Below are 15868 nucleotides of genomic sequence, written 5' to 3' on the forward strand. Positions count from 1 at the left end.
AAATGTTCTGCAATTGATTGTGGTGATGGTTACATGCCTTTTCTTAAGATGATTGAATGATCATATTGAATGATTTTTAAGTATATGCCAATAAAACTAATAAAACAAAGAGATACCCAACCTTAGGAAACCTATCTGGGTAGGGAGGCTATGAGTTGGAATTAACTTGATGGCAGTGTTAATGGTTCTTTAATTAATTAATTAATTTTACATTTTATTAGGGGATCATACAATTCTTATCACAATCCATACATATACATACATCAATTGTATAAAGCACATCCGTACATTCTTTGCCCTGATCATTTTCAAAGCATTTGCTCTCCACTTAAGCCCTTTGCATCAGGTCCTCTTTTTTTTTCCCTCCCTCCCCACTGCCCCTCCCTCATGAGCCCTTGATAATTTATAGATTGTTATTTTGTCATATCTAGCCCTATCCGGAGTCTCCCTACCCCCCCTTCACTGCTGTCTGTCTCCCAGGGAGGAGGTTACATGTGGATCCTTATAATTGGTTCCCCCTTTCCAGCCCACCCACCCTCTACTCTCCCAGTATCGCCCCTCACACCCCTGGTCCTGAAGGTATTGTCCACCCTGGATTCCCTGTGCCTCCAGCTCCCATATGCACCAGTGTACAACCTCTGCCCTATCCAGTCCTGCAAGGTACAATTCAGATCATGGTAGTTGGGGGGAGGAAGCATCCAGGATCTGGGGGAAAGCTGTGTTCTTCATCGGTACTATATCGCACCCTGACTGGCCCATCTCCTCTCCTAAACCGCTCTGTGAGGGGATCTCCAGTGGCTGACAAATGGGCTTTGGGTCTCTATTCTGCACTTCCCCTTCATTCACTATGGTAGATAGATAGATAGATAGATAGATAGATAGATAGATAGATAGATAGATAGATAGATAGATAGATAGATTTTGCATGATGCCTTATACCTGGTCCCCTTAGCGCGTCGTGATCGCACAGGCTGGTGTGCTTCTTCCATGTGGGGCTTTGTTGCTTCTGAGCTAGATGGCCGCTTGTTCACCTTCAAGCCTTTAAGACCCCAGACACTATCTCTTTTGATAGCTGGACACCATCAGCTTCCTTCGCCACATTTGCTTATGCACCCGTTTGTCTTCAGCGATCTTATCGTGGAAGTGTGTAGCCAATGATATGATTTTTTGTTCTTTGATGCCTGATAACTGATCCCTTCGGGACCACGTGATCACACAGGCTGGTGTGTTCTTCCATGTGGGCTTTGTTGCTTCTGAGCTAGATGGCCGCTTGTTTATCTTCAAGGCTTTAAGACCCCAGACACTCTCTCTTTTGATAGCCGGGCACCATCAGCTTTCTTCACCACATTTACTTGTTCACCCGCTTTGGCTTCAGCAGTTGTGTCGGGAGGGTGAGCATAGTAGAGTGCCAATTTAATAGAAGAAAGTATTCATGCATTTGGGGACTGCTTGAGTAGAGGCCCAAGGTCCTTCTGCCACCTTAATACTAAATCTATAAATATAGACACATAGATCCATTTCCCCATCCACATATATATATATATCTGCATGTACATGTCTTTGTCTAGACCTCTATAAATGCCCTTTGACTCCTAGCTCTTTCCTCCATCTCCCTTGACTTTCCTCCTGCCCCACTACCATGCTCCGTCCCCTGGGTTACAGCTATACCTCTTCTTTACGTAACCTTACCCTTGATCATTTCCTACCCGGCCTGCTGTCCCCTCCCGCAGGACATCAACGTGGATACCTGAAAGAGGGACTGGGAATGAAGATGGGCAAGGGTGCGACAAATGGAGGCAAGACAGGAATCTGATCAAGCCTCATTTATTGAGTTGAGAGCAGAGGTTTAAATAGCCAGCAAAGGGCTGGCACCATTACGTCACATGTAAAATAAGGTACAGCTCAGGTAGCCAATAGTCGTGCATCTCTAAATAAGGAAGAAATGGCAGGCAACTGATCAAACAGGTAAGTATGCTAATGAAGCATTCCTGGAGAGCCTGTGGGGAGATGACACCAGTCATGAATTGACCAATGAACATAGCAGCTGCTAGTGAAAGAGCACCAATCCTAGCAAGGGTAAAGGCAGCCACCCTCTGGCGGGAATTGAGACAAAGGGCAGTAAAACCTCAGGGAAGTTTGTGTGGCAGGAAACTGAGAGTAAATTCATAAAGGTGTCGTACATGGCTTAAATCCAGGGTGGGGGGACACGCAGTTCCCTACAGCCTGCCACTCCCCCCTTATTACCATTTTGGGTCCCATGTTGTTCCCTTGTCCCTGTGTTTGTTAACACCACTTCCTTACCCCCCCACCTCCCCCCATCCCAAGTCCCCCCGGAACTGTTGGTCCGTTGTTTTTCCTCCAGATAGTTCATCCTGCGCCTGTCTTATTTAGACAGACCTGTGGAGACAATAACATGCATGAAAACAAGACAGAGGAAAACAAAGCAACAGTATACAACCAGACAACAAAACAACAAACCACTGACAAAGAACAAAACAAAATACATCAAGAAAGAAGAGCTTGTAGTTAGTTCAAGGATCGTTTGTTGGCCCTTAGGAGTGTTTTCCAGTCCAGTCTGTTGGGGCACCATGCCCTGGCCCCAAAGTCCACTTTCAGCATTCCCTGGGGGCCTTGCTGCTCCATTCCCTTGCTGTGTGGCTGCACTGCCCCAGTGCTTTGCCTCGGTGTGGTGGGATCAGGTCAGGTGCAATTCCCACACTGTGTCTCCGGTGCTGTCCCCTGTATCACTCTTGGTCACTGAGGGGCATCATGTCTCATAGTGGGGCCAGCCATGTTCACTCTGTGGACTGGCTGCTCTAATCAGGAACATCATCCTCACGGCCTGGTGGGCCAGGCTGTGCTCCACTGTCTCCTCCTCCCCCTTCCTCTGCTCCCGTGTGCTCTGATCAGATATGTCCCTCTCCCGGAGCTGAGAATCAATGTCGTCCTTTGAAACAAATTATTCTCGGGGGAGGGGCAGGAATCCACTTAATTTTTGGTGCTGGGGCCAGCCTCCCAGACCTCTCCACTGGTTCCCTACTCCACACCGGGATGTTGCATTCACACCTTGCGGCACTGGGTTGAAGTCTGGTCCCACTTTCCCTGTGGAGATATAAACAATACCCTCCCATTGGGTGGATTAGTGCCCCATGACCCCACTACCCTTTTCTTCCTTGTATTCATCCTTTTGTTTTCCTTTCCCCACTCCCTCCACCGTTGTCTACCATGCGCATCCCTGGTTTTGATATGGTCTCTGCCATACTACACAGTCTTCACCCCAGAAATGTTTGTATACAGTAGCTTTTTCCCCTTGCCCCTTTTGCTTTATTTTAAATCCTGTCCTTTTGTGCCTGACTTACTTCGCTTAGCATTATTTCCTCCAGTTCTTCCCATGCCGCTATGTGCCTCATACGTTCATCACTGCTTGTTAGTAATGCGTAGTACTCCATTATATGTATATACCACAGTTTTTGTTTTTGTTTTTTTTTGGAGTGGTTTTTCTCTTTATGGCTTATGGAGCTTCTCCTGGAGTCAGGATGAGTTGATATCAGTTTTGTTCATCAAAGCTGCCTGTGGTAGGTGGCAGAATTGGAGTTGGGCTTCTGGGATGAGCCAGCTGGAACTTTCTTCTTAAGGCCTGGGTCATGACTGGGGTCAGTCCAGTTCCTGTTTCCATATTTTCTTTATTGGTAAGCGGGGTTCCCCCTGGGCTTCTCTCTACATCAACTTTTCTAAGTAGTTTCCTTAGATCCAGCTGGGTTTTACCAGGAGTTATTAAGACATTTGTGACTCGAGCTGATAACACTTGGGAGTTCGGTTTCAGTGTAACACGTTGCAGGTCAGACACAGAGACTAAGGGATTCCGTGCCTTCGGTGATGGTACAAGCTTCTTCCTTTCATCAAAACTTTGTGTCTTCTTTAATTTCACAGTCAGTAGATCTTTAACTGTTATCTGCATGGGCCCATCTCTTTTTACTGGTCCAGCCTGCAGCGATTTCCTGCAGTTAGCTTTTCTGAGCAGCAGTGGGGCCATGGGTCGTGGAGGAGGAGGGAGAGGAGGAGGGGGAGGAGGGGGAGGCGGTGGTGGAGGAGGAGGAAGATGGTTGGCTGGTTGGGTCAGTGTGGGAGGAAGAACAGCTTGAGATTCTCCAATGGGGGTCGGAGGACAGGCTGGCGTATTTGTAAGTTTGCCACTCAAATGACACATTGGAGTACACCTTGGACAAGAATAATTTTCCGAGCAGGCCTGAAAGCTGTGTTCTCTGGAAACAGGAGTTGGTAAGAAACTACTCCGCTCTTTGGTGTTCTGGGAAAGCCTTGATATAAAGAGCCACCCTTTCCATACAGATTCAAGGGTGACTCTTTGTTTACCCCTGGCAAGGCCGGCATAGAGCCTTCAAACTCTCATTCTCGGTCTCAGAATGGCCAACCTTCAGTGTTTCCTGGAGCTTGCAGAATTCGCTTTCCAAAATGCAAAACCGTTGTTTTAAACTGTGAAGTTCTTGGTGGTAGACACGGGATGGAAAGAGGGTATTTTTCAAGATCTCTAAACTCTGGACTATGCAGCTCTGGCACCAGCTATACATAGACCACACTCTACTTGTCCAAAGTTTTACTGCATCTTTAATGTTGGGAAATTTGAAGTTACAGGTTGATCTGAGCCAGTGTCTGCTATCAGGTTTAACTGTTGGTAGAAGAACCACTTTTTCTGGTGATGGTGGGGGAGGTGGAGGCGAGGGTGTAACTGGCTTGGAGAGCAATCGAGAGGCTTCTCTTTTCTTGAGAAATCTTCTTGCTTTGGCTTTTTGCTTTCTTCTTCGTTGCTTGAACTTGGGCATGATTTTAGTTTAAGAGCCCGCGGGTTAGGTGAGTCTGGGCGGTGGTCTCTCCCACTCCATAAAGAACAATTCAAAATTAAATCCTTGTCATGGAAGGACCAATCGTAGCCCTAGACTGCCCACGTTTCGCTCGCACAAGAGCAAAGCCTGGCTTGTGAATCTATACCACAGTTTTTTAATCCAATCGTCAGTTGATGGAAATTTGGGTTGCTTCCAGCTCCTTGCAATTGTGAACTGTGCTGCAATGAACATTGGAGCACAGATGTCTGGCCTTGGTTTGTTTCTTGCCTCTTCTGGGTATATGCCCAGTAGGGGGATTGCTGGGTCATATGGTAACTCTATTTCCATCTGTTTTAGGTATCGCCAGATTGATTTCCATAGTGGCTGTACGTACTTACAGTCCCACCAGCAGTGGATGAGAGTTCCTGTCTCCCCACAGCCCTCCAACACTTGTTGTTTTCTGATTTTTTGAATTGGGCTACCTTTGAGGGTGTCAGGTGGTACCTCATTGTTGTTTTAATTTGCATTTCTCTTATGGCTAAAGATCGGGAACATTTTCTCATATGTTTGTTGGCCATTCGGATTTCTGCCCTTGTGAAAGGTCTATTCAAGTCCTTTGCCCACCTCTCAAGTGGGCTATTAGTTTTTTTCTTTTTGGAAGCTAGCAGAGTATTGTAGATTTTAGTAATAAGGCCTTTGTCTGATGTGTCATTGCTAAAGATGTTTTCCCAGTCTGTGGACTCTCTTATTACTCTCTTGGTGACTTCTTTCGATGTACACAAGTGTTTTATCTTCAGTATATCCCATTTGTCAATTTGTGCCTCCTCTGTGTTTGTGTCCTTCCCTATTTCTGATAGCCTGTGTATTCCCTGTGCCAAAGTTCTCAAGTTGGTCCCAATTCCCTCATTGATGGCCCTAATAGTTTGGGGTTTAACTTCAAGGTCTGTGATCCACCTTGAGTTTATTCTTGTGCATGGAGTGAGATAAGGGTCTTGCTTCATTTTTCTGCATTTTGATATCCATTTTTTCCAGCACCACTTAAAGAGGGCATCTGCTTCCCATTTGATATTTTTGGGGCCCTTATCAAAGATCAGCTGTGTGTATGCTGATGCTTTTATTTCTGGGTTTTCAGTTCTTTTCCATTGGTCTGAGTATCTGTCATTGTACCAATACCATGCAGTTTTGAGAACTGGCTGTATAGTATGTGCCAAAGTCAGGTAAAGCATTAATTGCTTTTTTAAATACTTGAAGTTGTACCTTCATTTGAGAATGGGTTTTCTTCGTTATGCTAATTAGGATGTCCAAGTCAATCTCCAGAGCTCTCCCATTAAGCTAGCTGGAAGTGTGGGAAGAGAGGTGTGGCCTGCCCTGGAGGTGCTGCTTAGAGATAAGGACCCTCCTTTAGAGGAAGCACGGGGATCCAGATTTAGAGCCTCCAACAGTTTGTTACAGGCGTCCTCTTAACTTTTCTGTTACTGTGACACTGGAGAACTACTAGAGGTGTTGGAGGAGACTGGCTACTTGCTACTGTGTAACTTTGACAGTGTCTCCTGCCTTGATGGGCTTGGCAGGCCCCACACAGGAAGGACTGCTCCAGGGAGATCACTTGGTTGAAACTGTCATGAGAGGTGTCATGTGAGAGTCTGGATAACAGTAGGGTCCCTCTGATTCTTGTACCCCACAAATATTGTCATAAAATACTTTTGTGTTTTCAATATTTCATCATCTTCACCACCATCTTCATTTAATCTGCACATTTGAAACTATTAAATGTGTTTATTTTGTTTTCTACTTTGAACATTTTTAGCTAATTCACATATGATGCCCAATGGGTGTGTGCTCTGTCTAAGCTGATTTACAGTCGGCGTGTGCAGAATGAATGCGTGCTGTTGAGGTTTCGTTCATTGTGTTTGCTTTTTCTTAAGAATATCAGCAGTTCACTAATAGTGAGAGTTTGGGGTTTGTTTTGCTCGCTTTTTAAAAAAGTAAGCAATATTAATATTCCTCTGTGGATTTATCGAAGGAGCCCTGGTGGTGTAGTGGTTGGTTATGCATTGGGCTGCCAACTGCAAGGTTAGCAGTTCAAAACCATCAACTGCTCTTTGGGGGAAAGATGAGGTTTTCCACTCCTGTAAAAAATTACAGTTTTGGAAACTCACAGGGCCTGGTCTACCCTGTCCTACAGAGTTGCTATGAATCAGGATGAATTGGACGGCAGTGAGGGACAAGGAGCCCCAGAATCTGTCTGGAAAGAAGTATAGCCTGAGTACTTCTCAGAAGCAAGGATGGTGAAACTTTGCTTCAGGAACTTTGGACAAATTATCAGGAGAAACCAATCCTTGGAAAAGGATATCATGCTTGGTTAAGTGGAGTCAGGGGAAAAGAGGAACACCCCGAAGGAGATAAACTTACACATGAAATAATTGTGAGGGTGGCGCAGGGCCAGGCAGTGTTTTGTTCTTTTGTACGTAGCTCCTAACAAGGAACCCTGCTGGTGCCATGGTTAAGCGACACTGGTGAGTGGTCAAGGCCAGCAGCTAAAACCTACCAGTTGCTCCGTGGCAGAAAGATGAGGCTGTCTGCTCCCATAACAATTATATAGTTAGTGCCACTATGAGCTGGTATCTATTAGATGGCAGTGGATTTGATGTTTGGTCTAGCTTACCTGCTTGATAAATGGATGTGTACACTTGTTATGTACAAGATTGTGTGTGTGAGGTGTGTTCTTGGACGGCTTCACTTAAATTTACAATGTTACAGCCTGTTCATAAGTTTCTAATTCAGAACAGAATTTAATTTTCCCTTTTGTTAAACTTCTCAAATATGATCATAGTCTGTTCAATAGTTGTACTATCTGTTACACTCACAACTTTTGAACACACTGTGACCAGTGTCTAAGTTGGGCATATTTCGGGGGGAAGTAATTGTTTCCCATCTTCAACTTTGAACTTTCTTACTGTTCCACTTTGTTATGAATTTTCTGAAGAAACAATATGGAAACCTTGACAAAATAGGGGTTAGCTGCAAGAAAATTTATTTGCTATTCATTCTGGAAATTCAAATGTAACTTGATAATTTTTACAGATGGATCAAATTAGATAGCTCTAGGCAAATGAAATAGCATGAGTAAAAATTACTATTATTTCTGTCTGATTAAAAATGTTTTAAAGACCAGTAATACTTCAGAAAGATAAAATGGTTGATTTGGTGTCTTTTGTGGAACACAGTATTTTATAAAATAGCTCATTTATTCTTTCTTTTAGTGAGTGCAGGTGAATGACTGTCCATTAAGGTCAAACTGGTGAGGGATGAGGTCTGGTCCACGGAGTTTCTCTGTCCAGGTGACAAGGTCGCCGCGGCATTGATGCAGCGCTGGTTTAATGGCTAGAAGAGCTCCTGCAGCGCTTAGGTGGCCAGAGAAGCAGCTGCCTTCTGATGCTGTCAGGTCTCAGGAGTGGTTTCCAAAGCACTAAACTGCAGTGGTGTGACAAAAGTGTTCATGTGAATACCTTGACTTAGGGCATTTAAAAATTCAATATCTAGGAACATGCTGTTTTGAGAGAAAGCCATTTTAACATGTCTTTCTATCCTTTTTTTCCTAGTTGGAAAATGGATACACTTTATTTGACTATGATGTTGGACTAAATGATATAATTCAACTGCTGGTTCGCTCAGACCCGGATCTCCCTAGCACATCCAAGCAGACTGATGCACAGGCCAAACCTTGTTCTAAGAGCCCACCGAAAGTAAAGAAGACCTCTAGGGTGGGGCCAGCCAGTCAGCCATCTACATCAGCTCGGGCATTGCTTATTGATCCTGGTATCGGACTTTATAAGGTAGGTGGTCTTCCTCAGACTTTGTGGTTGCTTTGAAAATACAGATGTCTAAGAGCTGTTGTAAATGAGGATTGCTTGTAAACTTTGGGTAGTTATGACAGTTTTAACTTTTGAAAGCAGTCTTTAAGATTTGCTGTGAGATGCATGTCGTCAAATGTATAAAATGTATGTTTACAGTGTAAAAAGAAAGAATAAAGGAAACACCTGTGGGAGTCCACCAAGGCTGAGAAGGTAGAATTCTGCCAGTTCCTCTTAAAAGTCTCCCTGTGTCCCTACCAGACCACGCCCCCTTTTTCTAAGTGCTAAGACTTACTCTGACTGTTAGCGTTTTCTTGTGTCTCGAGACAGAGTGTTGTCCAGTTTTGACTATGTTTGAAATGGATTCCATGCGATTCTACTCTCCCCACCCACTTTCCAGAGCAGCTCTGCTCATGTTAGCTGTGTTTCATTCCTTTCTACTGTTGTGGGATTCCATTTCATTAACATACCACGAACTAGTTCTCTCTTCCCTGCTTAATAGTTTTGGGTTGATTCCAGCTTTCTGCTGTTTTGCACAGTGCCAGTTTTGAACCTTCTTGTAGGTGTATCCTGGTTCCTGTGTTCAATAATTCCTGTAGACTTTTGCCTGGGGCTAAAAGGGCTGGTTGTTCACCCACTGGTTACTGCCACCCTGCTCTTGGTTTTGTTCCGTTGATCTCGGTCTCTCCCTCACTCATGCTGTTTCAAGTATCATAGCCTTAAAACAGACTATTTTTATAACCTTCCATTTTTCCATTTCCTGAATTTTGTTTCTCTTCAAGAGTGTCATTTTGGGGGTTGGGTTTGTTTGGTTTGGCTATTTTAACACCTCTCTTATAATAAATATTTTAGATTCGGCTTGTCAAAGCTTTACAAATAAATAACCTGGGATTTTGATAGGGCTTGCAGCTATAAGACCATGTGGATAATTGACATTTTTATAGTGTGTTTAGTCTTTTAATTCAGTTTGTTTGCTGGCATATAGAAGTGGCAATTGATTTGTTTATTGGCTTTTGTATCCAACAACTTTTAAAATTCTGTTTTAATAAATTATGTAGGAGTAATTGAGTCACGGTTTTCTCTCTTTCCAGTTCTTCTGTTGTTTACTTTTTGGTCTTGTGCAATTTTACATAGAAGTAGTGTTGTTGGGTACATTCCTGTTTTGGTTGGTGATTTCAATGTTTCTCATCAAGTACGAGATGTGGGAGGATTTTAGTTGTTTTTAGTAGACTAAATTGGAACCCAGATTTAGTGTTTCAGAGCATTTTCAAGGCTAAAACTTAGTCAATGAAATAAATCATCTGCAGTATGGCCGTAGAGATCATTTTGGTGCGTGGGAGAGCACCAGCATAGCCCGCACAGGGCAGGCCTGAGGAAAGCCAGCAAAGTGCTGACTCCGGCGCCAGGGTGCCAACCTCCAGGGCTGCACTGATAAGTTGTTTGTAACTGGTGAGGAATAGATCTTTGTGATAGTATAGTAATTGACCCGCAGCAAAAGAGAAAGAAAACATACCACTGCTTCATGAAGTCAGCACAACACAGACACTCAACACATGACAAAAAGCCTGTGGTCCCTAACAGTGATGTCAAGTCAAGTATGGTTTGGCACAATCAAACCATGTTTTGTTATAGGCAGTGTTTTCAGTAGAATTCATTGTCATAACAAATCACAGAAAAGTTTTAGACCCTTCCTGATTAAAATAACAGCAACAACACAATAGAAACCCTTAGTAACAAGAGCCATCAGAAGGGATGAGCATTTTAAGTGACAGCAGGCATTGGGCTCAGTGGTCACAAAAAGCCAGAAGCATCCCTACTGCAGAGCAGAGCCCAACCAGGAAGTTGGTGAAATGCTGCTGCCCTTGAACATTTCCAAGTGCTTCTGGAACATATAGCGAGACTGGAGAGGATCATAAGGGTGTCAGCAGTAGAGAGGGCAAGGCTGTCATTACAGGGACCTGGGAAAGCTAAGCGACCATTTCTAAAGTTAATATTGGAAGACCAATAATTGTCTTCATTGCAATCAATTAGAAAGTAAAAAAGAAGAAAATATGCTTGTAATAGCAAAAGGTGAAATCTGAGACTAACCTTAAATGATCTCCATTGTTTCTGGATGCTGGTGAGTTGATCCCAACTCACAGTGGCTCCATAAGCACAAAGCGGAACTGCCCCTTAGGGTTTCCTGCATTCCTACACTGTCATCTGATGAGAACAGATCTCTAGGTCTCTTTCCCAACGGTTCCAACCACTGGCCTGGGGGTTTGCTCACAGGCACGTAGCAACGCTACCAGCTCTCGTGATTGGAGCCAGGTATCAAACAGTATTCTATAGCGTGCTCACAGTTCATATAAAATGGCTAGATCCTGAAGGAAAGCCTGCTTTGCCACATTGTTACCAATATCAACCCTTTAGGAATCTTACGCTTCCTCATACTTGTTATTTTATGGAAACTTTTTACTTAAGATCCCTTTTAATTTTACAGCGACATTTAGAAGATTATACAGAGTTCCTGTATACCCACACCCTCATTATTAGCATCTTGCACTAGTGTGGACCATCCCTTACAATTAACGAAGCAGTATCGACACATTGGTATACAGCTTTCTTCCTTTGGGCCTGACATCCTCCTTTCTTTCAGAATCCCATGCTGGCACCCCATGTCTCCTTATGTTCTGACCTTTCTCAGAGATTTTCCTGTTTTGTTGGCAGTTTTGAAGCACGCTGGCTAGGTGTTTTCTGAAATGGCCCTCTGTTGAGGTTGGTCTGTTGCTGCCTTGTGATGAGACTGGGTCTGTACACTTGGAAGCAAGACTACAGCGGTTAAGTGGTGCACTACAGGGCTTCAAAAAGCCTGTGGGAAAAGGGGATTAAATTAACAGTATTAAAAAGTAATTAAAATGCATTTTTATTTGAGCATTTTTCTGTGAGCTTTTTGAGGTCTCTTTGCCTTTTCATCACATCCTACCTAGTGAAATATAACTTAGGCTGGAAGCTTCTTGGCTGGCTTCTGTGTCCCTTTGGCCTTGTTCTGTGTGTGTGTGTGTGTGTGTGTGTGTGTGTGTGTGTGTGTGTGTGTGTGTGTGTCTGAGAGAGAGAGAAAGAGAGAGAGAGAAATATCAAACAATAGGCTAATACTTTGATTACACTAGTTGCTTGGTGGCAGAAAGCTGTGGCAATCTGCTACCCTGAAGATTTACCACCTTGGAAATGCTCAGGGCGGGCAGTTTCACTCCCTTGTCATGGGATTGACTCAATGGCAGTGATTTGGGTGTAATCTTGTATCTATCAGTCTCTAGTCTCTGCATACATTTCTTTATGTAGCTCTGTGTGTTAACATTGATACTTTCTAACTTTTTGGGGGGTAAGGGCTACAGCTTAGAAGCTAACTTTTGAAACCATTTATTGTTGGCTGTGAAGAAATGAACTTGATTACCTACATATATATATATATATAGCTACAAATCTGAGTTGAGCCAAGGTTAAGCAGCTCAAGTCCCTTTAAATACTTTAAGCCCAACAGGTTCCTAACTCTCCTGCCTGGTCCCTTCCCCCCAGGCTGATTGCACCGCAGCACTTGGAGGAAGAAACCACTTCTCAGCAGACTTGACTGTTGTTTTGCTTTGCTGGCCAATTTTGGTGTCTCACTTAAACGTGATTCTACTTTAAAACCCATTTCATATCAAAATGTAGTCGAGATGTTGAAAAGCTAGGTTCCTTGTTAACTCCAGTTGTATTATCAGATGCTGACATACCAGATACTAGATTTATCTGCTGGTTTCTACCTTCCCTGGGCCATCTTGGAGATTTGAAGCCATTTGTTATTCGTCACTACTCATTTCTAAGCGCCATTACTTACCTTCGAGGTTCCTGTGTATCTCCATCGTCATCTTCTAATTAAGCCTCAGGGTTAGTGACAAACATGAAGCGTGACGATCAAGATGTCTTCAGATTCTGACTGTGCCTTGTATTTGTTTTCACCTTCAGCAGGTTAATTTATCTTATCAAGTAGGGATTGTTAGGGTTATTTGTCTCAGTGAAACCTAATTAAAGGAACTTTGCCTCATCCCTGGCTCATAGATATTTCACTTTTAGTCTACCAAGGGCCTTCTCCCGTCCCCACCTCATGCCCTCTGTCAGAATGACACCCTAAGTGAGTGTCTGAGGGACCTTGTTTACATAATGGGTAAGGAGCTGAGCCGCTCACTGGAATGTCACCACTTTGACAGTGGCTCTTCCTGGGGAGAAAGGAAACTTTCCGCTCTGCTGGTAAAAGACTTTCAGCTCTGGAAACCCACAGTGGCACTTAATGCTGTCCTATGATGTCATTCAAACCAAACTCACTGCCATGGTGCCATTGAGCTAATGTCCACTCATAGTGGCCCTATAGGACAGGGGGGAACTGCCCCCTGTGAGTTTCAGACACTTTTTTGCTTATGGGAGTAGAAAGCCCCATTCCTTCCCCCCCAAGGAGCAGCTCGTGGGTTCAAATTGCTGACCTTGCAGTTAGCAGCCCAACTCCTAACCAAGAGTTCTCTAATGTCACTGTGTGCCAGAATTCAACTTGATAGCAGTGAGTTTGGTACAAAGTGAGCTTTTATACCTTCAGGGAAGAGCTAGCCTGATTTGATGGTTATCTTTTACAGGTGATTTCCCATTTCCTTTTGAGAACCTTGAGTAAAACAATTGAAGGGATGTCATTAGTTACTGCTTTTAGAAGAGTCTTGAACTTTTTGAGCACTATGTTCCCATTTATTAAAAAAAAAAACCCATTTTATTGGGGGCTCATACAATTCTTATCACAATCCATATCTACATCAATTGTGTCAAGCACATTTGTACATTTGTTGCCTTAATCATTCTCAAAACATTTTATTTAGACTTGAGCCCTTAATATCAGCTCTTCGTTTTTCCCCTCCCTTCCCGCTCCCCTCCCTCAGGAACCGTTGATAATTTATAAATCATTATTTTGTCATATCTTACACTGTCCAATGTCTCCCTTCACCCACTTTTCTGTTGTCCATCCCTCAGGGAGGAGACTATACATAGATCCTTGTAATCGGTTTCCCCTTTCTACCCCACTTTTTATCCACCCTCTAAGTATCGCCACTCTCACCACTGGTCCTGAAGGGATCATCTGTCCTGGATTCCCTGTGTTTCCAGTTCCTGTCTGTACCAATGTACATCCTCTGGTCTAGCTAGATTTGTAAGGTAGAATTGGGATCATGATAGTGGGGAGGGGAGGAAGCATTTAATAATTAGAGGAAAGTTGTATGTTTCATCATTGATACACTGCACCGTGACTGGCTCGTCTCCTCCCCATGACCCTTCTTCTGTAAGGGGGTGTTTAGTTGCCTACAGATGGGCTTTGAGTCTCCACTCTGCACTCACCCTCATTTACAATGATGTGATGTGTTTTGTTTTGGTTTTTTTTTGCTATCTGATACCTGATCCCTTCGACACCTCGTGGTCACACAGGCTGGTGTGCTTCCTCCATGTGGACTTTGTTGCTTTTGAGCTACATGGCCGCTTGTTTATCTTTAAGCCTTTAAAACCTCAGACACTATATCTTTTGATAGCTGGGCACCATCAGCTTTCTTTACCACATTTGTTTATGTGCACATTTGTCTTCATTGATCATGTCGGGAAGGTGTGCATCATGGAATGCCAATTTAATAAAACAGTGTTCTTGTATTGAGTAAGTACTTGAGTGGAGGTCTAATGTCCATCTGCTACCTTAATACTAAACCTATAAATTTATGCAGATAGATCTATTTCCCCACCATCCTATATAACCATATTTACCTATGTACATGCCCATATTTAGACCGCTATAAATACCCTTTGCCTCCTAGTTCTTTCAAGAGGGATGATTTTTATCGGCTTCCATTTCTTGTTGTTACTAGGTGCCATGTTGGTTCTGATGTACAGTGACACTCCCCAACCCTAGTTCAACAGAGCAAAATACTATGCCGGTGCTCTTCCCCCCCTGATTATGTGTGAATCCATTGTTGGCAGCATGGGGTCAGTCTCTCTCACTGAGGGGCTTCCTCTCTTGCACGGACCCTGTATTTACCAAGCCTGGTGTCCTTTTCCAGGAACTACTGTTTTCTGGTAAAAGTCTGAGATGAAAGTCTCGCCATTCTTGCTTCTAGGGAACATTCTGGTTGTACTTCTTTTAAGACTGATTTGTGTTGTTCTATAGTACTTTGCGTTTTCTTCATCACCATTCCTCAGCTTACCTGTGACCTCATATTGGGCTTTTCCTTTTGTCTGATTGCATGGTTTTGTTCTGGATCTTTCACAGAATTGTCTCCACCTGTTTGGCATCTCGTAACACTGTTCCTGCCTTTCATCCCCCAGCAGTTCTGCCAAGTTAAAATAGGTTTAGGTGACAGCATACCTTTTATGTTTTATCTTTCTTCTTTGAGGTAATAAATAGAAGTGTTTGTAAATAAGTTGCTAACTGGATTTTCTGCAGAACTCTCTCATTTTCAAGATTTATCATGGCAAATTAGTTTTAAGATTAGGAAAATATTAATGGGACGACTTACACTCATAATAGTTTAAGGCCCTGGAGTTTCTGTAGTGACAGTTTTACTGAATAATGTTCCAGAATGACTTGAGTATATAAGAACGCAATTTCAAAAGTCAAGTGCAGGACTGGGTAAGGAGTAGTTAAAGAAAATGATTTCTTTGGCAGAAATTTGGAGGAAAATTTTTTTATATTACTAAGAAAGCAGATATTAGATAGTAAAATCCTGAAAACCATTTTGAGCTTTTATAACAGTTTAAACGTAATTACATATATGATTTACCACAATAACACTCGAATAACTTGAGTAATATTAAGGTTCTTGATGAAGCAATTGATGCAATTAAGCTTCCTTAACTAATTTTAAACTTTTTTTAGGTAAATGAATTGGTGGATGCCAGAGATGTCGGCCTTGGTGCTTGGTTTGAAGCACATATACATAGTGTCACTAGAGCTTCTAATGGACATTCACGTGGCAAAACCCCACTGAAGAACGGCAGTTCTTATAAAAGGACTCATGGACATGTAAATCACAATTCCAAAGAGAAGGCAAATGCATTGGACAGTGTACCCTCTACATCTAATTCAAACTCTGTTGCCGCTGATGAAGACATTATTTATCGTATCGAGTATGATGAGTAAGT

At 43.1% G+C, this 15868-nt stretch overlaps 2 protein-coding genes across 3 annotated transcripts in view; one reads left to right on the forward strand and one right to left on the reverse strand.

Annotated features, from left to right (window-relative positions):
- Positions 1–15868, forward strand: part of UHRF2 (ubiquitin like with PHD and ring finger domains 2) — an 88435-nt gene that overhangs the window by 11870 nt on the left and 60697 nt on the right. For both annotated transcript variants that reach the window (XM_075559904.1, XM_075559902.1), the window contains exons 2-3: positions 8441–8674; positions 15603–15862. In XM_075559904.1, coding sequence (XP_075416019.1) covers positions 8441–8674; positions 15603–15862 — 494 coding nt within the window. The remainder of the gene's footprint in view (positions 1–8440; positions 8675–15602; positions 15863–15868) is intronic.
- Positions 3498–4955, reverse strand: LOC142457805 (proline-rich protein 11-like). Its single transcript, XM_075558914.1, has 2 exons — positions 4431–4955; positions 3498–4246 (listed from the first exon to the last, which is right to left on the reverse strand). The coding sequence occupies exons 1-2, from the start codon at positions 4836–4838 to the stop codon at positions 3548–3550; spliced, it is 1107 nt and encodes a 368-aa protein (XP_075415029.1). The 5' UTR covers positions 4839–4955; the 3' UTR covers positions 3498–3547.

The sequence above is a fragment of the Tenrec ecaudatus genome, chromosome 10 (genome assembly GCF_050624435.1).
Source record: "Tenrec ecaudatus isolate mTenEca1 chromosome 10, mTenEca1.hap1, whole genome shotgun sequence".
Classification (NCBI taxonomy): Eukaryota; Metazoa; Chordata; class Mammalia; order Afrosoricida; family Tenrecidae; genus Tenrec; species Tenrec ecaudatus.

Excerpts from the sequence above, each read along its gene's own strand:
- LOC142457805 (XM_075558914.1), bottom strand. The coding sequence starts at position 4,838 with ATGCCCAAGTTCAAGCAACGAAGAAGAAAGCAAAAAGCCAAAGCAAGA. Across the intron at positions 4,247-4,430 it reads AGCTCCAGGAAACACTGAAG|GCCTGCTCGGAAAATTATTC; the intron begins GTTGGCCATTCT and ends CACAGCTTTCAG.